The sequence below is a fragment of the Podarcis liolepis genome (assembly GCF_965112155.1).
Source record: "Podarcis liolepis genome assembly, chromosome: 8".
NCBI lineage: Eukaryota > Metazoa > Chordata > Lepidosauria > Squamata > Lacertidae > Podarcis > Podarcis liolepis.
Genome location: NC_139560.1, coordinates 68,923,631 through 68,949,993, shown reverse-complemented (window position 1 = coordinate 68,949,993; position 26,363 = coordinate 68,923,631). Strand labels below are relative to the sequence as shown.

Here is a 26,363-nt window from a genome sequence, read left to right as displayed (position 1 = left end):
AGCTGGGATTTGGGCATCAAGAACTTATACCCCACCCATCTGGCTAGGTTTCCTCAGCCACCCTGGGTGGCTCCCAACAGAACACTAAAAACAGAATAATACTTCAAACATCAAAAACTTTCCTAAACAGGGCTGCCTTCAGGTGTCTTCTAAAAGTCAGATAGTTGTTTATTTCCTTGGCATCTGATGGGAGGGTGTTCCACAGTGTAGGCGCCACTACCAAGAAGCTCTACCTGCTTCCCTGTAACCTCACTTCTCGCAGTGAGGGAACTACCAGAAGGCAATTGGAGCTGGACCTCAGTGTCCAGGCTGAACAAGGGGGGTGGAGACACTCCTTCAGGCATACTGGGCCTTTGAAGCCATTTAGGGCTTTAAAGGTCAGCACCAACACTTTGAATTCTGTTTGAAAACATACTGGGAGCCAATGTAGGTCTTTCAGGACTGCTGTTATGGGTCTCGGCAGCCACCCCCAGTCACCAGTCTAGTTGCCGCATTCTGGATTAGTTGTAGTTTCTGGGTCACCTTCAAAGGTAGCCCCACGTAGAGCACATTGCAGTAGTCCAAGCGGGAGATAACTAGAGCATGCACCACTCTGGTGAGACAGTCCGCAGGCAGGTAGGGTCTCAGCCTGCGTACCAGATGGAACTAGTAGAAAATCTCAGTATGAGACACGTATTCCAAAGCAACTCTTAGAGAACAACATTTCTTTGCTGGAAATCTCAACCACTGCTATCCGCTTGGCACACTGCTTCGAACTCATTGCTCTAAGGTTATTTGTGAAATAATACAGTGTGAACAAGGTCTTGGTCTCAAAGAGCCTGGTTGTCACAGCAATGGTAATACAATAATGCCATTGTCCATTTTTTAGCTCATACAGACCTTAAGTGCCGTTGACAAAGACGACTCTTTCGGCGGACACAAATTTTCCTTCTCGCTGGCTCCCGAAGTAGCCAGCAGCTCCAATTTCACCCTTCAGGACAACAGAGGTAATTCTTGTCTATCTGCTTCATTCTGTTTGGGGTTGGGGAACTTTCAGAATGAACATGCTGCTTACAATGCTCATGGTTCTCTCCAGATAACACAGCTGCGATCTACACAAGGAGAACCCGGTATAACAGACACGAGATGAATATCTACCTCCTGCCCGTGGTAATATCGGACAACGACTACCCGATTCAGAGCAGCACAGAAACCGTGACCATCCGAGTGTGCGCCTGCGACCAGAGAGGGAAAATGCTCTCCTGTAACGCCGAAGCGCTGATCCATCCAACCGGCCTCAGCACAGGCGCTCTGATCGCGATTCTCCTCTGCATCATTATACTGCTAGGTAAAGGAGTCGCTTGAATTGCGGGAGGTGGGAAGAGAAGCTCAACATGTCTATGGATGGAGAATGCATGTGTGCTACACGTTAACAAAGCCATAGGGATTTAAGACTGTAGTCATGGGCAGCAGCCAGGATTTAGGTTAGGAGGGCAGGACACCCCACCTGTCACCATCCTCTGCCTGGGTCTGTCTAGCAGATTCGGAAGGAGGTGCCTCAGAATTGCTTTCTTTTCAGCCCAAGTCCTCAGTCTAAATCTTCAGCCATTTGAAAACTAGGAAGTTAAATAACAAAATCAGAGACCGCCTTTCGTGTGGTTAACGAGTCTCTTTTGCGAAACTACAAAGAACACACCTTTTTTCATCTAATTTTTTTAAAAAATCAAAACTAAAACAAGTTTCCTCAGATTTGCTGATAACATTTTCAGCACTTCCTTCTCAAATTCCTCCTATTTTCTGATGAAGTTTTTTTCTCCTGTGAATGCTCAGTAAGCATTGCCCATTTCTACTTTTAGTTAATTATTTTTATTTATTTACTTGATGGAAGAAGCAGCCTCCCCCTTCTCCTGGCTACACCCATGACCGTAGTTATCCAGTGTCATTGGAGAAGTGATCTCATTTGAATTACACAGGGGTTTTATACCTCCTTCCAGGATCCTCCCTGGATGCCTATGAGAATTTAATCTGTGGTGACCCCAAATATACAGATAACACAACCACCTCCACTGCACACTTCTGCCTCAGTCATACATAGGCCAACCACAATCAGAAACCACTGCAAGCACCTGAGCTGTCATGCCACGGCCTAAGCCACCATACACACATGTCCACTAAACTTTAGCTTTTACATGAGCACATTCGCCTGCTGATCATAACCACAAAGTGCAGCAGGTACACACTGACCCAAACGTACACAGTCCCAAAGTTCACTAGTGAAGGAAGCTGTGATCGTATCAACTCCTTGACTCCAGTAACACAATATCTCAGTTTACCCAAGTTACACTACCAACTCTTGGCGCCTACCATAAAAATCCTATTTTGTGTTTTAATTGTTTAATTGTTTTTTATTGATTTTCCAATATTGTTCCACTAACAGCCTCATTATAACCATGCCAATTTCATCCAGTTAATACAATTATCAAAACCAATTATTTATATACCAAATTATACAATTTAGTTAAAGTGGCCTCCTTACCTGCTAGATTTGATGGCTTCCTCTTTGCTTTTGCTTTTCCAAAATCTTAAGAATTTCAATTACATTCCCTTCAAGATAACGATCCCCTTATACAGATTGCAATCTTATGGTTTCAATTCACATTAATATATTAAGTGATTTATAAAGTCTCAAGCGAGGTGCTCGGTCTGTAATTGTCAGGGAACTGCCATCGGAGCCAGAGGGAGAGGGAGGGCTCCAGACGGATTCCGGAGAGCGTCCCGGGAGGGAGAGAAGCAGCACATCTTCTGGGGAAGGAAATCAGCGTAGCACCAGTGGAGAAGGGGGGCAGATGGGGGAATCGGCGAGGTGGCTCCAAGACTCTTTGCCGGGAACCAGTGGGGAGAGCTCGGGTCCTCCGATGCCCACACCCTCCCTGCGCAGAAGGCTTCCGCGCAGGGAGAGTAGGCGGAGACTAGGCGTCAAAGAACTTCTTTGCTGGAAGAAGTTCAAGAAATGCCCACTGACGGATTCTGCCAGCGATTGAGACAGCCACGGGCGAGTGGCTGTCCAGACAGAAAGGGTTCACTCAGGCAACCCACCCAGGTGTGGCGCCGATTTACGCACGAGCAACCCCTAGAACCATTACAGTAATCATAGTTCTTTCCTGCGTGTGGTAACCCCCCCCCCAAAAAAAATGATGTTGTCACAACCATATATAGTGTTGTGTCCTTCGTTCTTCCAACTGTTGATATTTCCCATCATGACTCGGGGGAAGCGGTTGTCTCACAGTTTTCCAAAAGCCTCTACGTCGCTTTGCCCTGTGATTCGGGAGTTCGTTGGAGACCCTTCCGTTCCAACAAATAAATTGTCCTCACCATTTTTTTTCCCAACCTAGGAAGAGCAGTCTGATTCCAAACTGCCAGGGATTAATAGGAAAACCTATTACAGCTGGCAGATTCTTCCCCGCTTTCCGCTAAAAATTTATAATCAGTTACCTTTCCCATTTGATTACAGTGGTACCTCAGGTTAAGTACTTAATTCGTTCTAGAGGTCCGTTCTTAACCTGAAACTGTTCTTAACCTGAAGCACCACTTTAGCTAATGGGGCCTCCCGCTGCCGCCGCACGATTTCTGTTCTCATCCTGAAGCAAAGTTCTTAACCCGAGGCAATATTTCTGAGTCTGTAACCTGAAGCGTATGTAACCTGAAGCGTATGTAACCCGAGGTACCACTGTACGTTCCAAATTGCCTCAGTTTCCGCATTCCTTTGAAAATAACAGAGAACAAGGGTGGTTTTGTTCTGTATTCCAGCATAGTCCTTTCAAAGGGTGAAACATCCACCACACCCCTTTATCAGCATCCTATTTCTAATCCATGGGTGGGCAAACTAAGGCCTGGGGGCTGGATCTGGCCCAATCGCCTTTTAAATCTGGCCCGCGGACGGTCCGGGAATCAGCGTGTTTTTACATGAGTAGAATGTGTCCTTTTATTTAAAATGCATCTCTGAGCTATTTGTGGGGCATAGGAATTCATTCATTTTTTTCTTCAGAATATAGTCCGGCCCCCCACAAGGTCTGAGGGACAGTGGACCGCAGATGGTCCAGGAATCAGAGTGTTTTTACATGAATAGAATGTTGTCCTTTTATTTAAAATGCATCTCTGGGTTATTTGTGGGGCATAGGAATTCGTTCATTTTTTTCTTCAGAATATAGTCCGGCCCCCCACAAGGTCTGAGGGACAGTGGACTGGCCCCCTGCTGAAAAAAGTTTGCTGACCCCTGTAAAGCAGACTCATCATTGCCCAGAGAAATGAGACTCCACAGTTCTTCCAAAGACTTTGCTGGGTGTGGTGGGAGCTACTCATTCCTTGCACAAGCCCATCCCTCAAAGAGCACCTCTTTGGGCTCCATCAGAGGGCATTAGGGAAGACAGGTCAGGTTTGGGGAATCACCTTGTTGAGCTGTGCAGGAAGTAACTTGTCAGTAGTGTTTGGATTGGAAGCAACAATTGTTTGGGTCCCAGGCCACCCATTCACTGGCTTTCAATTAAACAGCTGCTTTAGCATTGTATCTTTCTCAATCCGCTTTTATGCTTTGTTTAGGCAATCTCAACTCTATGTGAAACAAAGGCACAGAAAGAATGGAACTACAATTTCCATTTTTAGCAGCGACAAAAGGCAGATTTATTTTTATTTTTTATTTTTGCTGTTCACCCCACCCCCTCGGCTGCATGGCGGATTTCACTTTCAGCCCGAGAAAGCCTAGCCTATTTATTGCAAAATCCCAGATAATGCTAAGAACTGCTGAGGGTAGCGGGGAGAAAAAACAGCGCAGCTTTACATTTATTTTAACGTTTTGTTGAGCATTAGGAGGGCTTATGTTACAAGTTCACTTCAGACGAGAAACTGAGCATCAAGAACAGGGTTATATTTGGAGCTGAGTCAGTGGTTTGCACAAATCCAATTTGAATATTCATTTCTTTTTAGTGAAATCTCATTCATAATGACATTAGCGAGGCAGAATAAAAAAACAAAAACAAATCAGCTCTGGGATTTTGAGCTGCTGTGTACTGGATAACACAGAGCACAATGTTTAGCAAAGGCATTTGGGGGGACGGTTTAGAATTTATAGCAGCTGTGGTCTCAGGGCACCTCTGCCCTCTGTCCCCATCTTATGCAACCCTCAACACATTTGGAAGCTCCTTCCTTCCTTCCTTCCTTCCTTCCTTCCTTCCTTCCTTCACTTCCTTTCCTTTTTGTTTGTTTCCTCATTATTCCTGGCTCTTAAAAAACGTTCCCCTTTCTTTCTGTGTGATTTTGAAACATTTAGAAAGGACAGTACAGTGGTACCTCGGTTTAAGAACAGCCCTGTTTACGAACAATTCAGTTTACAGACTCTGCAAAAGCGGAAGTAGTGTCCCGGTTTGGGAACTTTAGCTCGGTCTAAGAACAGAATCTGAATGGTGGAAGGGCACCGGCGGCGGGAGGCCTCATTAGGGAAAGCGCGCCTCAGTTTAAGAATGGTTTCAGTTTAAGAATGGACTTCCGGAACGGATTAAGTTCGTAAACCGATGTACCACTGTATTTTTATTTAATAAAAATAACTTGATGCCTTTTAAAAAGAACTTTATTTACTGGTCATATTTATTTATCTATCTATATCCTTGTACACTGTATAAAGAGGTGAATTAAAATTAGGAACTGCAACACATGTTCCTTATTGTTTTATCAAGGAAAGGGGGGGGACCCAATTTTTACTTTTCTCACCTATAATACAGCTAATGTGGTATTTCACCTGGAAAGGTGCACTCTCTGGCTCTCTGTGTGTGAATAATAATAATAATATACCACCATATACCCAGAGGTCTCAGGGCGTTCCCTTAAATACATTCCAAAGCATTTCTGGCATAGTCATTTTAAGAGACAACTTTGTCCTTTCCTTTCCTTTCCATGTGCCTTGAAATTGCACTTGTGATTTCATAAGGATCATTTCCACGCTGCTCAAAGTAAAACAAAAACCAAAACCCCAAAGCAACATCTACCGCTGACAAAAAATAACTGCTCTTCATCTTACTTCAAGCTTGAAATCTGGTTTCCTTCTAATGTTTACCCTCCCTGCAACCCCCAGTGCTCACAGTAGGATTGGCTGCAGTGTGAGAGACTATGGATTTGGAGTGGGCAGTTTAACAGAGTTTCTTATAAAAGACAACGTTCGAGCAACACATATATTGCCCATTCTATTTTTGTTCTTAATTGGGCGGCAAATGAACTCCTCCTCCTCAGCATTCACCGACACTGCTTCTTGTTTTTCTTTCCAGTTACAGTGGTGCTGTTTGCAGCCTTGAGACGGCAACGGAAGAAAGAGCCTTTGATCATTTCCAAAGAGGACATCCGAGACAACATTGTCAGCTACAATGACGAAGGTGGCGGAGAGGAAGACACCCAAGCGTTTGATATTGGCACGCTGCGGAACCCTGAAGCCATAGAAGACAATAAACTGCGACGAGACATTGTGCCAGAAGCACTTTTCGTGCCGCGCCGGACTCCAGTGGCGCGGGATAACACCGACGTCAGAGATTTCATTAGCCAAAGGTTAAAGGAGAATGATTCGGATCCAACAGCACCCCCTTATGACTCATTAGCAACCTACGCATATGAAGGCAATGGCTCTGTGGCAGATTCCCTCAGCTCCTTGGAGTCGGTGACCACGGATGGAGACCAGGACTACGATTACCTCAGTGACTGGGGTCCGCGGTTTAAAAAGTTGGCCGACATGTACGGTGGAGCGGACAGCGACAAAGACTCTTAATATGTTGCCTTTTTTCCATTTTCAAGAAACAGCATTGAAATGTGTGGCATTGCTACGTCTTTCTATTTATCCACAGTTATTTGAAAGGGTCCTCTACCAGTTCGAATAGTTTCCGTGACTGCAGTCTTTGTGGATCCAATGTCATCCCCTCCGACCCCCCAAATATAATTTGAGCATCCAAGAGGCAGATAATGTGGTGGGTGGAGGGGGGTGGGGAAGAAAACTCCCTTATTTTCTGTGCACCCTGTATACCAAAACAGTCAAAGAGGCACAATGGCAGGGAGATGGAGGGACAATGGAAACGGAATAACGGTTTTAACTTGTTCTACTTTATCTTCTAAATTGGATTATCTTACTGTTATATTTCACCAAATAATCTCACTGTATTTTAATTACGCAGCTCAGACATGTTTTCCGCAGATTATGTCTTGAAACACCCCATAGTAAGAAAGCATTGTGGCTTAGCTTAAACATTATAGCAAAAGGAGGGGGGGCTGTAGCTCTTTTAAAAGCCACAATCTGCCGGCAAGGAATATTTCAAAGGATCTAGTGGCCATTCAAGCACCAGTGTCAGTTTTGAACTGGTCACTTGGTTCAAAGTATTAAAGTGGTGGTGGACAATCAAGAGATGGGGAAGAAGGGGGGGGGGGACTTACTAGGTTCGTTGTGTGTGACCATAACAGTGCACCAGAAATGACACAATATTTGAAATATTGTGTTCCTGGAAACCGACCAACCAAATAGCGTGTGTTCAGTAATACATATCAGGGATAGCCAAAAGTGGTGGCTTCTAGATTTTAGACTCCAACTCACATCAACTCCAGACAACATAACCAAGGGTAATGAGAGTTGTAGTCCATCAAAATCTGGAGGACACCACGTTGATTACTTCTGACATGTATCAAGGAAGGAAGAGGCATAAGGTTGAAAATACACATGGAGTTGGATTCAGACGTGTTAATCTGCATCCAACCCATAACACATAAAGAGAGCTCCCTGTGTACATTCGGTGAGTTCCATTTTATATTGTTCTGTTCCTAAGCATACCAGCAGATTGAAAGCTAACTGCCTTACCCCTCTCCCTGCTTCCTTGCTTGCCTGGCCACTGCTATTCCCTCCTCCTATTGAAGCAAAGAATTCTGCTCCTGAGTGCCTGGGAAGGATGTGACAGCCAGGGATGTTGTATTACATCCAGCTAAGTCATACTCAAGAGTAGACCCATGGAAATCAACAGGCTTAAGTTAGAACTTAAGGTAATGGGGTTATACCCTGTGCTAGCCTTACTCAGAGTTAAGCCCGTTGAAGCTAACCTTAGGTTCATTGATTCCAATGGATCTACTCCATTGCATACAACCCACAGATTTCAATGGGCCTACTCTGAGTATGACTTACTAGAATACAATCCTTTGTTTCCCAACAAGAGGTGGTGGTGGAGGAGAAAGAGGTAGCAGCAATGATGACAGGGGCAAGCCAGCAAGCAGAAAGGTCATTTCTGGTACAATCTCCACCTTGCCAAAATCAGCGAGAGCCTGGTCATTCGTTTCAGCATGGACCAGTGTTGGCGCATGGAAGGGGAGGATTGAATGCATGACTCAGCTACCGCTGTTAAGCCAGACAGCAGCCTTGGTGGGCATGCACATTGATTGTGAGGCGCATCAAAGGTGGGTTTTCATGGAGGTGGTGTCCAGGACAGTGCCAAACATTTTGAAGGATGGAGATCTCTCTGTTTACTTTTGTCAGCTGAGGTGGGACCCAAGATAACCACGTCAGCTTTAAAAGCCAATCAGAAAAGCAAGAGAGAGCAAGGACCGGGAGCTGACACTTTAATTGGTTGAAGCTCATTAAGCAGAAAGATATTTCTGAGATAAATAGGAGAGCTTTGGCTGATGTCAAATACTCGAAGATCCTTTGTAGAACTCTGGAAGAATGGCTTGGTCATTCACTTGGTGTGGACAACATGACCAACATAGCTAACAGCACTCGAGCTGACCTCAAGAGCTCTTTGCTTTAGCTAATGGCAACATTTTAAAAATAATTTTAATAATTTGTTCTTTTTTTGCATTATAGTAGACGCGCTCTTAATTAATTAACGACAATAATTACGTAGTTTCACATGATTTTATGACTTGTGCTTTTTGTTTAGATAGTTAACGTTAGAGTGCTTAGAGTACAGCCGATGTATATAGGCAGGAGGAGACTCAAAATTCTTTGGGTAAAGGGTGCCACTAATTTTTCATCTCTGTAGATCCTGGCTAAAGTATCTGTCGTAGCCACAGTAGTACCTGCCAGATTGGGAGGCAGGTGGAGTGTGGAAAGAGAGAGATGGGGAATAGCACAGCTCTCACCCGTATGTGGTTTGTAAAAGGCATCCAGAAAAGGCCTTATCTATCACTAGAACTGCCGGTGGGAACTTTTCAAGGGACCTCAGACAGATGTAAGAACAGGTCCGTCTTGTTATGCTGCACCGAAGGTACTAAACCATTATCACAGAAAGTCAGCTTAACAGTATAGCCCTCTGCATGTCTACTCAGAAATAACTGAGTTCAAGTCAGTCTTACCCCAGTCCCGGATAAGTGTGTATAGGATTGCACTCTACATGTACCTAAGAATTTAAGCCATGGACCCAAGATAGGTATGGTTAGATTTCTCCAATTACAGCTACATCTGGAGGATGGTAATCCTAAAATGTTGTGCTTACAATGCTACCAATCCCCCGCAACCCAATATTTATTTGCCAAAGGACAGAGATATGGTTCTGAGGTTACATAACAGTTTTGGTTTAAGAACGGACTTCCAAAACGGATTAAGTTCGTAAACTGAGGTACCACTGTACTAGCATCTTAAAAGAATATGGTGCAAGAACTGCCATAGATGCAATTCTTTACTATGACAAAGATCCCAGAGGAAACATTTTCTCTTGGTTCCCAAACAGATTCGCTAGACTTATGTTGTCACAGTCATAGCTAACCATTTGAATTTGTTTTAGACTTGTTTCTTTTTATTACCCACCAATGCACCTAATTTTCCATTTGTGTCTTTGGCTGGAGATGGACAATAGTGAGTTTCTCCTGCGGAGATTTGAGAGTGTTTAGAAAGAGGGTTCATGTACATTTCACATTCATGCCACTTGGCAATTTTTATTGGAGGGGGGGAATTGTTTCTAAAAACCCACTAAGCCAGTTTCAGCAAAGACAACAATACCACAAAAGAAATGCTTATACACTAGAAGTGAAACCTCTCTTAAACCACATCCAGGTCTCTTGAAAGCTATTGTCCATCTTCTGACTTTAAGATGCAAGTACAAGAATAATAGATTAGCAGGTTCGGTCCACAATCAGGCCTGAAGCTGCACAGCATACAAGATGCATAAGGAATCCGCTAGATGCCATTACAGATTTATTTTACTTTGTAATATCTTAAAAGTTTGTGTGCATAACATACACAGCTGCGAATAAGTTGACCAAACGAGACATTTCGCGATTACTGCTCTCAATGCAGTAGTTTTAAAATGCAAAGTGCTTCGTTATGGATTGAAATGAAACAGCAAATATTAGGAGTACAATTAAGCGAGGTTGCTTTGAAGACCAGTCCAAAGGTTTGGCCTATTCTATGCGGAAGAGCAGATCAGTGCTGAAAATGATAGAAGGGCTTTGCGTTTTGCAATTCAGAAAGACCCATCCAAATTCCCAATGCCTTCTCAAATAAAAGCTCCATTTATCTCAACTTGGGAGAATTCGGCAATTCATTTTCTCTCCTTCATTGGAGGTTTTTAAGTAGAGGTTGGGTGGCCATGGATGTTTTGGTTGAGATTCTCGCCTTGTAGGGGGCTGGATTAGATGACTCTCAAGATGTAAAATCTGGACATCAGGACTAGCAGTACAATGAGAAACTAGCAAGCAGAGGTCAGGGTGAGGCAAAACTCAAGGCTTGTGAAAGGAGCTGACAGAAATTACAAGCAATTAAATGGGTGAAACAGAAGACACAAACCAAGTGTTTTCTGGGAGATTGAACTCCAACCGCTATCTGCTAACCATCTTGCTGGGACCTCTTCCTGCTTCCTTTTACAGGAAATGATGAAAGGCCAATGGCACCAGACCTGGCAAACATTACCCTATGTCAGGAAGTGCGAAACCTGCAACTCTCTAGCTGACATGGGACTCCCAGTGGTCAGCCCTGATGGGAGTTGTAGTTCAGCAACATTTCCCACCCCTGCGATATGTGATGTTCCCCAAAAGCAAATAGGGCAGGAGACAGGAATGATTGCTGATAGTTTCTGGAGTGAGAACACCAACGGGAACATTTGAAATCTCTTTTGGAATTGAGAGCGGCTAGATGTGGTAGTTGGCCACAGCACCATCTTGAGTATTGAACAGGCCATAGGAACTGGTTTTGCCTTAAATAATAATAATAATAATAATTTATTATTTGTACCCCGCCCATCCGGCTGGGTCTCCCCAGCCACTCTGGGCGGCTTCCAAAAATACAGTAAAAACGGCACCGTGTCAAATGCGCCACCGAGGCTTAAGAGGTTGAGTGGATTGTATGAACAAGTGTTGATTGTACTTTTTCTCCTGATGTAGCAAATTCTCTTTGATGGCTTAAGTTGATTTAGCCAGGATTAGCAACACTAATACTGTGGCACTTTGATGGCTTAAGTAGCGTGCGACCCTCATCCCGGGAATCAGTGACACTAAGTAGCAGGCGATTCGCGCCAGAACTTTGCATTTTATTGACAAAGTGTTTCGCCTCGTCAATAAAATGACAGTAAGTCACCCACAGCTTGTGCATAGATATTCTATAAACTATTTAACATACTGGCATCAAAATTAAGATGCCGAACTGAATTTTAAAAATGAATTACAGCGTTCTCTGAAGGCTGACATATTATGCATTAATCACCTAAGGTTTCCTCCTATCCGTGCAATTTACAAGCATGGAATTTTATTTTATTTTAATAAATAGCATTAATTTGGCATCAGTTCACACTTCGTTGATATATGACTAAGGCTTTATATTTCCCCCCAAAGTGCAATGGAAAGCAACATTCTGTGAGCAAAGATTTTTATGTCTCGAGTGCCAGGATGGAGTGATAAGAACAGAAATTGCAACAGTATATTCTCGTGCTATATTTGATGAAGTATCTGAAGAAACAGTGATTGGCAGAAACTGGGAGTTGGCGCCCAAGTAAAGGGGGTTAGGACTGCAGACTAAGGAGGCAATTCTATACATGCCTATCTGGACAGCAAGCCTCCATGAATGCAATAAAACTTCTGGGTAGACATTCATAGGGGTTGCATGGTAGCCCATGGAGAGGAAATAAAGAGTGGCTATATAATCAATACCTGCAGCATTTCAGCCTGTTCATCTTAATGTCTTGTCTGGCCAACTCAGAATAAATTGGGTTAATTCACTCTGCTCATGCAATGATATGACCCAGGAGCCATATCTGGAATGACAGACATTTTAGACTGTGATCTTAAGCATCTTTCCTTGGAGTGAGTGGAGTGGAGCCAGTGTGGTGTAGTGGTTAAGAGGAGTGGACTCGTAATCTGGTGAACTGGGTTCGCTTCCCTGCTCCTCCACATGCAGCTGCTGGGTGACCTTGGGCTAGTCACACTTCTCTGAAGTCTCTCAGCCCCACTCACCTCACAGAGTGTTTGTTGTGGGGGAGGAAGGGAAAGGAGAATGTTAGCCGCTTTGAGACTCCATAGGGTAATGATAAAGCGGGATATCAAATCCAAACTCCTCTTCTTTTTCTACATCTGCTGAGGTTAGGACTGGGGTGAGGTTAGGACTGGGGTGAGGTTAGGACTGGGGTGTTTGCGTCCTTTTTGAGAAGCGATCAGCTGTCTTGAGCATGGATACATAAATGAGCCATCGTATGCAAGCTAAAATGTCTTGCTCTAAAAACTCTACTGCTTATTTTGTGGGGTTGACCCTCATTCTAGATCATAATATTTATTTCCGGGTCATGTCACCACCCGTTAAGAGATAAATAATGGTTCTCCAGAGAGTCCCTTATTTTGAATTTTTTAAATGTGATTACCCATCACTTGCTCAGCGACTGCCGAGATCTCAAGACGCAGAGGGGAGAAAAACACATATTGATTAAAAAGAGTTGCTAATGATAAGCATTATGGAAATAGCCAAGTAGCTATTATGAGATTTGTGTGTAAATGAATTAAGGGGGAAAGGAGAAAGCAGTGACTGAAATCATACGTGATGCTGTTAGCAGCTTGAAGGCTTTCTAAAGAGGAAAATGCAGTAGCTGGCGTAATTATTAGCAGTGAATGAAGCAAGTTGTTATTTTTATGTCATTGATTTCTTACATTCCCTACACTGGCAGATTAATTTAGGCACCGCTGAGACAATCTTTGACACACCAACACTTTGCAAAAGTATGCTGAAGGTCTCATCCAACAACTGTCTATCCAAAACTCTCCTTAAAGCAAAAGAGGTCATAATTATCCATTGATGTTTAACACACACACACACAAACACTTTTTGTCGGGGAGGTGAAGGCAGAAGTTTGAGGGCATATATGGGAAAGATAACAGAAAATAAATTGTAAGAAAAGATCTCATGGAAGGCAGACTGGGCATCGATGAAGCAGGTCAGGTTGCCAACTTTTTTATTGACTCTTGCTCTTGTGTCTTTAAGACTAGCCTGAATTGCACAGGCATTAGGTGACAATGTTCGTCTGTATGCCATGATAATCTTCACCTACCAATTTCTCAAGGTCAAGCTGCTGTTTCACAGGTCCAGATCAATTTCCCCTCCTGGCCATTTGGTAATCCTAGCATTGGCCAGGAAAGCAGATGTGCCACGGAATTTCACATGGAATTGGAATTTGGTGAGGTTTTAAATCTTGTGTGCTTCAGAGAGGTTTCAGAAATATGTCTTCTAACTTCCCAGATATATTGGAGAGGTTTCAGAAATATGTCTTCTAGCTTCCCAGATATATTGGAGGCCAAAAAACGGGGGCAGTGTCATATATAGCAAGAGAACCCTTTCGCCTCCCTGGGCACTTGGTCTTTCCTACAAGACTGCACTATTTATGTAAATACATCCGGATACACTTTCTATTATAAGCTTTTAGTTTTCTAAAATCTTTTAGTTTAGTGTTTATTAAAAATGTATAGGATTCTTAGGCATTCAGGTACAAACAATTAAAGGGGGAGGGAAACCACACAGCAAACATGAAGGTATTTTGATTCCAACAAAACTTTGAGAGAGAGAGAAAACTTCTTCTTCAAAACACTGTATATTCTGTGATTTGAATTACGATAGGATTTGCTTTTTTCTGCTTTCATGGCCTTATAATAGCCGCAACGTGCATCTCAACCACATTCTGCGGGGGCTACAAGAATTGGGCAAATGCCTATTGTGATCTGCGCATTTAAAACCCTTCAAAATAAATGGCCTTTTCCGTATGGATTTCTTTTAATTGAAACCAATAGGCCCAAGGATAAAATAGGGCAGATGCTGTTCTTTCTATGTGACCATTTTTGTTTGCACTTCTTTCCTTTTTTTAAAAGGGGGATGGGGAGGAGATGGAAACCAGAATGGGAACCCTGGCTAATGGCACAGGGGAACAATTGGTTTTAGCTGTATCCCAGCCAGGGAGACATCCTGCTGCCCTCATGGTGTAGACAAAGGATTATTACTGGGATTTATGGGCCTCAATCTTTGATGGCATGAAATGACAATAGATTGCAGTGCCTCTGAGCATGCGCAGAATGCATTTCCTGCCACTGTTGCTGTGCATCTGCGGAGAAGAGGAAGGGGATGTTTTCTAGACAGATTGGACCCCTGACACGCACCTCTAGATCTTTCAGTTCAATGGAGAATGGGCTGATCAGCTTGATTTCAACCCATATGCTGGTCATCTTCCAGCCATTGAAGCTGTTTTAAGACCCATCGAGCCTCAATGGCTGCAGCACATGGGCACTGCAGCAAAATAAGATAAAAATGGAGGATGCTCGCCTCTCAAAGCGGAATTGCGAACATTTTATCAGTCTAGCCTTGGCCACTGCTTTGGATCGTAAGTCAACACAGTTTCCTTTCCACTGATTAAATCAAGAGGGATCAGACAGAAAGTTGGAATAATGATCGTTGCAATCCTGTGCACACTTACCCCTGAGTAAGCTCCTCTGGAGATGGTGAGACTTGCTTACGACGCAGAGAGGATTGTGCCTGAAGATTCCCTTATGCTTCTGGTGTGATTCTCTTTATTTCACCTTTTCCCCATGATGTGGATTTCCCTTTCCCAGACCTACTTGCCTGTTATATTTCTCGTTCAATGTAATGTTTCCCCCGCTTCATTTGTTTGAGCAGTAATTTCTCACACATACACAACAAGAAGTGAATTTACCTTTTTTGAAAATCAATTTTTGTAACAAGTTATTTATATGATACTACTAAATAAACTGGTTTTTTTTTCTAACCTGCTTTTTTAAAATAACTTATTTCAACAGAGGGGTTTGGATATAAACAATTAACGTTAACCAAGGATAAAGGACCAAGCAAGACCAATACAAAAACCCAAATGCAAGAAAAGACAGGCTGATACCTATGCACATTTACCTAAGGTTAAGTCCTACTGAACGCAACTGAATTTACGACTGAGCAGATAAGTACAGGCTGCACATATTCAGTTTCTTTTGATACTGGACCTTGATACCAGACCTTGTGGTGTAGGGCAAGCAGTAAACAAGTCCTCTTCTACGTTTCCGAGCACAATTCAAAGTGTTGGTGTTGACCTTTAAAGCCCTAAACGGCCTCGGCCCAGTATACCTGAAGGAGCATCTCCACGCCCATCATTCTGCCCGGACGCTGAGGTCCAGTGCCGAGGGCCTTCTGGTGGTTCCCTCATTGCAAGAAGCAAAGCTACAGGGAACCAGGCAGAGGGCTTTCTCGGTAGTGGTGCCCGCCCTGTGGAATGCCCTCCCATCAGATGTCAAAGAGATAAACAACTACCTGACATTCAGAAGACATCTTAAGGCAGCCCTGTTCAGGGAAGTTTTTAATGTATGATATATTAGTGTATTTTTGCTCTTTGTGGAAGCCGCCCCGAGTGGCTGGGGAAACCCAGCCAGATGGGCGGGGTAAAAATAATATATTATTATTATTATTATTATTATTATTATTATTATTATTATTATTAACTCACAAACCCTCATAGAATCATAGGGACCACTAAGATCATCTAGTCCAACCCCCTGCAATACAGGAAAGTGGGTCTTGAACCCACAACCCTGGGATTAAGAGTCTCAAATGCTCTACCATCTGAGCTAGCCCAGAGCTTAAACTAATGTCACAATAGGCATTTAGCTATTTTTCAGAAGAACCTGAAAGACCTGTTGGGTTAATAGTATGAGATGCCATACTTGTCAAGTAGAAGGTACTCTTGAGTCTTTATAAAACTCTGAGACTTGAGACAATTTATTTATTCACTCCATGTACAAGCAATATCTCAAACATAATTTTGCTTGCATCCCAAGCTAAAACCACTTACAGGTCAGGGCTTTGCTGGCTGTTTCCATATGTATGCTTCCTAATTAACCAATGAATTATTCTTCTTTTCTGATTGCTTTCTTCTAAGCCTCTGTTTTTCCTTAGATCACTCAACAAGATTGCTCTCTCGTACAGGGTCAGCAAGTAGCACAGTTGTGTCTCTCAGGATGCAATTCAAGGTTTTGTTTTGTTCCGAAGGCTTGACTGGCTCCCACTTATTCCTTGTTTTCGCTGCTGGAATCAACATTTGGCTTCCTTTCTGAAGTTATTAGCAGCTACAAATTGCTAGGACCAGAGCCCTCCAGATGTTGATAGACTCCTGCTCTCATCGGTCTTCCCCTGACAAGAAGATGCCACAGTGTGAAGAGTGCGCAAGCAGACTATCTGTTGCACAACCGATAGACAGAAGAAGCTGACAGCCCTATTTAGAAACCTTGAACTGCCTCTCCAGGCATTAGTCTCACTTTTTTTTAAATGTCCATCACACATTGCAGTACATAGGCATAATAGCCAAAGTGCAACAGATGTGCAAAACATTTGAACAACATTTAACAACAAACTAAACCTCTGACTGCTGATCTTTACATAGCCAAAACACCATCCCTATACAGTGATACCTCGGGTTAAGAACTTAATTCATTCTGGAGGTCTGTTCTTAACCTGAAACTGTTCTTAACCTAAGGTATCACTTTAGCTAATGGGGCCTCCCGCTGCCGCTGCACCATTTCTGTTCTCATCCTGAAGCAAAGTTCTTAACCCGAGGTAATATTTATGGATTAGCGGAGTCTGTAACCTGAAGCGTCTGTAACCTGAAGCATCTGTAACCCGAGGTATCACTGTATAAGAAGGAGGGATTAGTAGACTCAGGGAAATTCAATGTTTGCAGAAGTACGAAAACAATTTCAGGGAAACAATTGTGGGTGGGTGGATAGGAGCTGAGCATGCTTAGCATGGAATGGTGGAGGTCAGAAAACAAAGGGGATGCAATAGAATGGAATATCCTGGAAAAGGACTGGCTGGCATCCTTAATGGGAAAACTCCACTCTGCAATGTTTTGTCATGGGTCCAGCTTGTCCTTTCTGTTACTCTTCCTTTCGTCACACTTATACTTGCTCTCTCAGGCTTGCGGAGATCAGAAACAACATATTAATATTCTCTGTGAAACTGTGGAAATATTTCCCTAAATATTCACTTCGTTGAAAAAATAATTTAAAAAGTCTCTATCTGGAACTCCTAAATGGTGAAGAAGGTGTGATAAATGCAGAGGTGTCCACAGAAACATGGTCGCAGGCTATAATAATAGCTGTGAAATGTATTCCATTTCCCATAAGAACTGCTTTGAGTTGGCTAGGCTCCTGGCCTTCAACAACTGCGAGGCGTACGAAATTCAACAGGGGAGCCACTTCCTGGCACTCAGAGGCAGTGACAGAGCAAGCTCCACTAGCCTGCTATGCATCCATTAAAAGAAACAGGATCCGAGCCAGAAAAATAAGTCCACAACCTTAACCAGGACGGCATACATTTCTTGAGCCATCAATACACTGCTGATATTCCAGAGAATGAAGCCTCTTCTCGTTCCCTCTTTCCCTAATATCAGTGGATGGCATTCTCCCTGCTACCCAGACACTGAAAGATGGCGGCCTCAAATTTCATGTGAGGGAATGAATACCTTTCACACACACACACACACCAGTTATTTCTCCAGCTACTTTGTGAAAGAAAAGCAGCTGCGGGGGAGGGGGCAGGAAGCATTATTTTGAACAGAAAACAACCGGTGACAACGTGCGATACCTCACTTGAATGTGGCTGGTTTGGATTTATTTATTATCTTAAAAGGCAACCAAAGAAAGTGAAGCTTCATCCTAAGCTGCATTAATACATTTCTGAAATACAAAACATGCCCTATGCTGAATGTTCAAGACACAATACATGTATTTTCCCCCTTCTCCCGAGTGAAAGGCTGTCAAGAATGCTTCCTATTTGTACCTTTCAAATTTTATCTGTATAAAAGGACAGGAGCTCTTTTGTATCGCAGCATAAATGCATACACACAGCTCTCTACACATAGAAGGTTAATGATAATAAAGCCGGTGGATTTTGTGTGTGTGTGTGTTTTGTCCAGGGTGAGTAAGTGGGTATTTTTTTTGGTAGCATTCCAAACATTAAAATGTGCACACATTCAGAGGAAGTGGTTGAGATGCCCACTCTGCCTGAAAACATTGAGAAAAGAATTCTTGTTTCCTTTTCCTCGCAAAGGGAAGAAACAATGGCCTTGCAGAGCCCAATCTTTAAAGATTTCTGATGAGATTTATATGGCAGAAAGAGCTCTCAGAGGCAAATCAATATAACTAAGTACAGTGCTCGGTTACAATCATAGACACTGATCAAGAAAAGTGGCTGCGTCTTAACGGGCCTGTCATTTTCTTTTATCGTTGCGCAGGGTTGCCAGGGCATTGAACGTGACATTGAAAACGATACACACCAAGCAGCAGAAGTCAAGAAGGAATGGGCCACCGGCTAGGAAAAGGAGAGTTTTCTAATTGGACTAAGGTCCAGAGACTGGGTAACTCCAGATGAGATGAATGAGGAATCCTGATATGTACTGTGCATTACGGGCAAAACACAAAATTCCCAATCCCAGATTTTTCTCCCAACACAGATGCACATGTTTTGAATTATGCTCCCAAGGGAGAATCTGCCAGTGGAAGAGGGTGCTTAATCTGACCCTCACCCAGCAATTGTTCCTTGCAAATTGCTCTCCCCAGAAAATTGATTGATTGATTGATTGATTGATTGATTGATTGAATTTATATACCACCCTATACCTAGAGGTCTCAGGGTGGTTCACAGAAAAGATCAACATAAAAACCACAATATATATAATCAGAATAAAAACAACAACCCAATAACACACACCCCAAAGAGCCACATTTTAGAAGGATATAGGATGTCAATCACATCAACCAAAGGCCTGGTTAGAAAGGAATGTTTTTGCACGGCGCCTAAAGGTGTATAATGAAGGTGCCCGGCAAACTTCCCTGGGGAGAGCATTCCACAGACGGGGAGCCACTTCAGAGAAGTCCCTGTCTCATGTTGCCACCCTCTTCTGGTCCTCTCAAGGAGGAGGCACACGAAGAAGGGCCTCAGAAGATGATCTCAGGGTCCGGGTTGATTCATATGCAAAGAGGCGGTCCTTGAGGTATTGCGGTCCTGAGCCATTTAAAGCTTGATAGGTAAAATCAGTACATTGAATTGGGCCCAGAAACTAATGGGTAGCCAGTGCAATTGGACCAAATTTTAATTGCTTTTCCTCCCTTCAGCTGGTCTCTGAACCAAGAAGCAAGCCTGGATGAGAGGGGAGGTGGAACAAAGAAGAAAAGAGCAATGGAGGAACTTAAAAACCCTTTCTGCCAACTCTCCTCCTTTCTTGTCTCTGCATTTGTTTTGCTTTCATCTGCAAACGTGGCCTTAGACTCGTGTTTGCTAAGAAAAACATGTAGTTCTGCCTTAGACTACTGCCCTTTGTGCTTGTTTCTCGTTTCACAGAATGGATCCATATTTAGTAAAAACCAAATTGCAGTACAGGTAGCTCTCCTCTTACACAGGGGTTACCAGTGATGGACCTTCAGGTCTCAAATTTGAGCAGTACCCTCTTGCCTTCCATTCTACATCATACTTGCAGCATCCCAAGGCTCCACGCCAAAAAACCACCTCAAAAACTCTTGGCAACCTCCTCCACTCTCTTGCCACATTCCACCAACTCTCCAACCACACCCAAACACTCTCCCAATGGCTAATAGGATTGTCAACATTTTCTCTCCCATCTGCTTCCCCTTACCTCCCACTCTCTGCATTTATTAACTTATTTTTCAACAATCCACATAAATATTCAATCGCATGTGAAGTCCGCATGAGATCTACCTGTTGTAAGGGACTGGGCAGAGGAGGAACGGTGGAGACCGCCTCCCCATCCTGACCCTTCCAGGGAGGAGGAAGGGGAAGACAGTATAGTTTTACAACAGGGGTTTGAGGGAGGTCGCAGCTCAGAGGCAGATGAACGGAAAAGTTGGGAAATCATGGATGAGCCAGAACACCACCCGGCTGACACGTTGTCATTAGAAAGCATTCCAGACCCTCCATTTCCCAGAACCTGGCCTTAAAAGTAGGAGAGCAAAGAACTCAAAGACAGAGGGCATGTAGCAGCACCTGTGGAGGAGATGATGATGATGATGATGACGACGACAATGACGAATGAGGAAGTGGGAGAGATGGGGGGGGGTGAAGATTCACTTGGGACAATGCCATTATCCAAGAGGCTGGGTTCTATAGCCTCTGTCTGTAAAGATTGAAACACAAAATGGAAGTAAGAAACTTTCCCTTGTCTTTATAATTTCTTGGGCAACCAGCTGGGAGGCGCTGACAGCATCCTAACACCTGTAAATGGAAGCACCCCTTGTAACAATAAGAAGCAGGTCACAAGCTTACCGGCTTCCTGTGTGTTTCCTATGTCAGGCCATTGGTCTAACCAGTTCAGTATTGTCTAGGTTGACTGGCTGGCAATGACTTTCCAGGGTTTCAATTGGGGGACATTCCAAGGCTCACCAGGAGATTTGGAACAATTGATCAGGGATTTGGAACAACTGATCTCTTATCATGCAGAACTATTCCTTGTCCAACAGAGTCTGTTTCTTAACCAATGTTAAGAATGGGTAACATGAAACTACTCTCCAATTCTGACCAGGTATACAAATCCCCCACAATCCACCAGAGGGAGTAGAGAAGGGGGTGGCTGGGAGAAATACAACAACTATCGTGAAATAAGCTAATATGTCAAAGCTGCCATCCGGGTCCTAGGGTACATGTTCATGGGAATATTATGCATGGATAGAAATAATGTATCACAAGAGGGAAAAGTCGGAGAGCTAAAAAGTTTTGTAATATGAAAAAGGGAAGAGTCACGAGGGATATGATCATAGCTCGGAAACATCTTCAAGGTAACATTATAAAGGAAGGAAGGGAAATTATTCAAAATCTCAGAGCAGGAAGCAACAAGGAGCAAAGGCTTTGAAGCGAAGGAAGGAAAGGTTTAGGCTAAACAGAAGCATAAAGCTAAGAATAATTAGAGGACTGGAACAGATTCAGAGGCAGCAGAGGCACAATTAAATCAAATATCAACAAATGCAGGCTCATTAGTTGGATGCTCATGGGAAAGATGGAATGAATAGATCTATAAAATTCAGATGTTCTGACAGCTCTCCAGTGGCTGACTTATCCATAAGTCTTGTTTCACCTGAGACATTTCAGGGGGAAGGCATCTAGTGTGTTTCCAAGCTAGTAGTGCTAGTATTGGGATAAGCAACTGTGAGCTGAACCCAGCCTTCAGCATTTCCTCCCTTCTGCCAGCATAACTCATGGTCCCCCAAACCTCTCCATCCTTCAGCGATCACCAACCCAGTGCCTACTGGTGTTGTGATGCCCATAAAGGACTTCAGTGACAGCCCTGAGCAGAATCTGAGCTTTCATTTTCAAAAAAGGTAAGTCTCCAGCCCTCCTAGAAAGAAAGAAAGAAGAAGAAGAAGAAGAAGAGTTTGGATTTGATATCCCACCTTTCACTCCCTTTAAGGAGTCTCAAAGCGGCTAACATTCTCCTTTCCCTTCCTCCCCCACAACAAACACTCTGTGAGGTGAGTGAGGCTGAGAGACTTCAAAGAAGTGTGACTGGCCCAAGGTCACCCAGCAGCTGCATGTGGAGGAGCAGAGACGCGAACCCGGTTCCCCAGATTACGAGACTACCGCTCTTAACCACTACACCACACTGGCTCTCAGTTATTAAGCAAAATGTGCAGGTATCTTTTGAAGCGATTTATGAGAAATGAACCAGTCTGGATGCTGCTGTCTCTCAGTGGATGTAGCCAATGAGTGAAGTCAGAGCTGTGACTGATGAGTTGTTTGGACACCAGGCAATAGGAATCCCTGGGGTCTTAAAGAGCTACTGTTTCCCCCTCCCCGTTAGTGCATTTTCCCTGCTTCTATCTTATTTTCTAATCCTTACAATCTCCTTAATTTGCTCTTCCTTTCCTCCTAGCAACCAGCATGCATCTTTCCTGTGGTGAATTCATTTGAGATCAGGTAGTCCCTAGAAGTTGTTTTCATAAATACTACTACACCCATGTATGAGTGTAGCTAGGCATATGGGGCCGTGACCCAGGCATATGGGATCAAGCAATGGAGGTTCCTGAGGAAAGAATTCTGCCTAAGCCCCAGCTGCTGCTCATGCTGTGGAGACAAAGGGTTCAAGAGCATATGGCCTGTTTTTCAACTCATAAGCCTGTTGGCAGAACCACCAATAAAGCCACTGGTCTTTCAAGCCTTTGTTTCATTCAAAATATGTCCCCTGCCAACCAGGGTCTTTGCATAAGGCCTCTCTCTCCCCCAGTGGCTTCACCCAGATTTAATGGATGAGATGGCCAGTGCCAGTCCAAAATATTTTGCTGCCTGAGGCAGACCAGCTGTCCCCCACAGTTCCACATATGGATGGCAACTTGGCTGGGAATTTCAACACTTGTGAGGGGACAGCAGGGGTGTGGTCACAAACTCCCCCACCCCATTATATCTGGTTATATCATATAAGGGGAGCCACACCCTCCTGGTGTTGCTTTATACCTCCCTGTATAAGTGGGTGGTGCTGTGGGTTAAACCACAGAGCCTAGGACTTCCCAATCAGAAAGTCGGCGGTTCAAATCCCTGCGATGGGGTGAGTGTCCGTTGCTTGGTCCCTGCTCCTGCCAACCTAGCAGTTTGAAAGCATGTCAAGTGCAAGTAGATAAATAGGTGCCGCTACGGAGGGAAGGTAAACAGCGTTTCTGTGCACTGCTCTGGTTTGCCAGAGGAGGCTTAGTCATGCTGGCCACATGACCCGGAAGCTGTACGCCAGCCAATAAAGCGAGATGAGCGCCGCAACCCCAGAGTTGGTCATGACTGGACCTAACGGTCAGGCGTCCCTTTACCTTTTTATACATTATCAACAAGAACCAGCACTCAGGTTGTTAATATTTGGTCAAGCAGCAACCAAACTTCAACCTCGGATGCCATTATTTGGGGGCCCAACTTTTCTCCTTTTACTACCATTGGAAAACAAGCTCTTTATCTTCTGGGCAGGAATCTCTCTTCAGTTTCGTGCGTTTTGTGTGCCAAGTTGAAACCAGTAGCTCCAGAGACTTATACATATATAGGTAAGCTGTTTATAGAGTCTATTTTTGGGTTGCTAATCCCGTCAGAGTTTTACTGACCAGACTAGAATTTGATCCTTCTAGAAAACTGCCAGAGGAGGCACATGTGAGCCAGAAAAAGATGGTATTCTGTTTTCAATAAGATGCATTAAAAAGCCTGGCCCTGTTTAGAGAAGAAATGCTGTGTGCCTTTCACACTCCCCCTCCCTCTATATTTAAGATACTCCCTGTCAGAAGGGAATGACGCTGGATAAACAGAATTAGGTTGCCCTTTGGTGGGGATGGGCCACACTTTAATGTAGAGAGCAGCAGGTTCCAAATTCAGTCCTCAGCATCTCCAGGTAAGGCCCGCCTGAAACCCTGGAGAGCTTCTTCCAGCCAGTGGGTCTGATTCTGTATAAGGTAGCTTCTTATATCATCAAACAACAAAAAATCACATTTAGCTCAGGGGAAAGGCCTTTGCACATTTTCAGAAGCATTCATCCTGGGGCCTTCTTAGTCCGCTTCCTCATGGTTTGTTATCACGAGTGGCATCTTGTTTGAAGCTTTTAGAACAGGAAGGCAGAAATTGAGCCCCACCAGGTATTGTTGGAGTTCAGCTCCGATCAGCTCCAGCCAGCACCGTGAGTGCTCAGGGATGATGGGAGTTCTGGTTCATCGACATTTGGATGAATGCAGGATCCCATCCCGGGTTTACATCCCACAAAGAGAAAACAATCGAAACCCAATTGCAAGTCCGAGAAACGAGACGTTCAAACAAAGTTTCTACATTGTTTTCTAACCTACCACTGAATGGCGGGAAGCCTTTGGACTCTCCATAACACACCTTGTCAATCAAGCGATAAAGGGCAGTTGGGTAAATGAGATAAAGGGCAGTTTGGCCATCAAAGGCTTCTCTCTCCAGATCTGAACCCGAGGAAAAAATTCTGCTCAACTTGCTAAGCAGCACATCCCCAAAGACCGAAGATCCTAGCCTTACCACAAGCCAGCGTATTTGCTACAAAGGTCAGCATCATTAAATAAAATACACAAAGCAATCACGAAAGACAAGGTTACCCAGGAGGTGAAGAATGCTTGTAAATGCCTGTTTGGACCTTTCTCTGCCCTCCTGCCCTCCACCTTCAGGTACACCTGTGTTTTGTATCAAAAAACAAACACACAAAAACAAATAGGTAGGAATATTACAACCAAGCGATAGATTTTTTTCTTTAAGGGGTAGCATATACTGATAATATATTCTTCAGTTAATGCATGGAGGAGGCAGGTCTTATTACTGCAGTGGTTCATTACCATGAACTTAGATCAGGGTTTCTCAAACGTGGGTCTCCATCTGTTTTGGGACTACAACTCCTATCATCCTTAGCAAGCAGGACCAGTGGTCAGAGTTGGTAGTATCTTCCTCCTCCATGCATTAAAGTGTGGATGACAGATGTGCCCTCTTTATAAAGCATGTCAAACCATAATTGGTCTGAATTTTGTATATGAGGCAAGATGTGTTTGCTTTAAAGGTCAAAAATGATTTTACAATAATTGAATATATTAGCTTTACACATTGACTCCCAATATAACAAGCTGTTAAGTTTCATCATCTTTTACTAATGACCAGCAAAAAAAAAAAAAAATTGGTTTTATTTAGCTTATCGCTTATTTTTCCCTGTTTTACCTAATATTCAATCCCAGTGTGTTTTACAACAAGCCATAATTATATGGAGCAAATGGGCTATAACGGCATTTACAGCAGACCAAAAAAAAAGAAGTATTTTCTTTTTTATTACTAATGAGAAACTAGTTTTATATGCCACATCTATCGACAAATGAGTCTGTGAGTGGCCTCACTTCGATAGTTCCAGTAACATTGTTGACTTTTCCCTCACCCTGTTTTTCTGGAAACAATGAACTTTCACAAAACCATATTTTTTTTAAAAAAAAAAAACACCACAAAAAAACCAAGCAGGATACAAACATTCCACCCAAAATATCCCCAACAGAACTGTCCTCTGTGATTCCACAGCCACCATAGACTATATATTATATATATTATAATATATTATAATATATTATAATATATTATAAAACCCCATATATTAGGTGTTTTTTTTAAATCATCATCATCACCATCACCATCTTAGAACCACCAGAGTCTTCTGGCTATAGCTTACAATCCACATACACTTTAAAAACAGATAGTAATCAAATCTTGAAGGAGGGAGGGGAAGTGGTAATGCAGGAGATAATAAAAATCCCAAACTCTTACGTCTCCAAGGCAGACTTCCCCAACCAGGTACCCTCCAGATATTGTTTGACTACAGCACCTCTCATTTGTAGCCATTGGCCACGCTGTTTGGGGCTGATGGGATCTGGAGTGTGATGTATGGAAGTGAGAGTTGGACCATAAAGAAGGCTGATCGCCGAAGAATTGATGCTTTTGAATTATGGTGCTGGAGGAGACTCTTGAGAGTCCCATGGACTGCAAGAAGATCAAACCTATCCATTCTGAAGGAAATCAGCCCTGAGTGCTCATCGGAAGGAGAGATCGTGAAGCTGAGGCTCCAATACTCTGGCCACCTCATGAGAAGAGAAGACTCCCTGGAAAAGACCCTGATGCTGGGAAAGATTGAAGGCACAAAGAGAAGAGGACGACAGAGGACGAGATGGTTGGACAGTGTTCTCGAAGCTACCAGCATGAGTTTGACCAAACTGCGGGAGGCAGTGGAAGACAGGAGTGCCTGGCGTGCTCTGGTCCATGGGGTCACAAAGAGTCGGACACGACTAAACGACTAAACAACTACTACTACTACTACTACTACTACTACTAATAATAATAATAATAATTTATT

The 26,363-nt window shown here is 43.5% G+C and overlaps 1 protein-coding gene and 2 long non-coding RNA genes across 3 annotated transcripts in view; 2 read left to right on the top strand and 1 right to left on the bottom strand.

Annotated features, from left to right (window-relative positions):
- CDH6 (cadherin 6) overlaps nucleotides 1–8,898 on the top strand; it is a 166,355-nt gene extending 157,457 nt beyond the window's left edge. Inside the window, exons 10-12 of the mRNA XM_083519280.1 lie at nucleotides 869–986; nucleotides 1,076–1,327; nucleotides 6,291–8,898. Coding sequence (XP_083375406.1) covers nucleotides 869–986; nucleotides 1,076–1,327; nucleotides 6,291–6,781 — 861 coding nt within the window. The 3' untranslated portion in view covers nucleotides 6,782–8,898. The remainder of the gene's footprint in view (nucleotides 1–868; nucleotides 987–1,075; nucleotides 1,328–6,290) is intronic.
- Nucleotides 8,899–9,926: 1,028 nt separating this feature from the next.
- LOC310714395 lies at nucleotides 9,927–12,440 on the bottom strand. Its single transcript, XR_014529699.1, has 2 exons — nucleotides 11,266–12,440; nucleotides 9,927–11,174 (listed from the first exon to the last, which is right to left on the bottom strand). It is a non-coding gene; the product is annotated as an uncharacterized lncRNA (long non-coding RNA).
- Nucleotides 12,441–13,558: 1,118 nt separating this feature from the next.
- Nucleotides 13,559–15,227, top strand: LOC310714422. The gene is made up of 2 exons (XR_014529738.1): nucleotides 13,559–13,666; nucleotides 13,710–15,227. It is a non-coding gene; the product is annotated as an uncharacterized lncRNA (long non-coding RNA).
- Nucleotides 15,228–26,363: the final 11,136 nt, after the last annotated feature.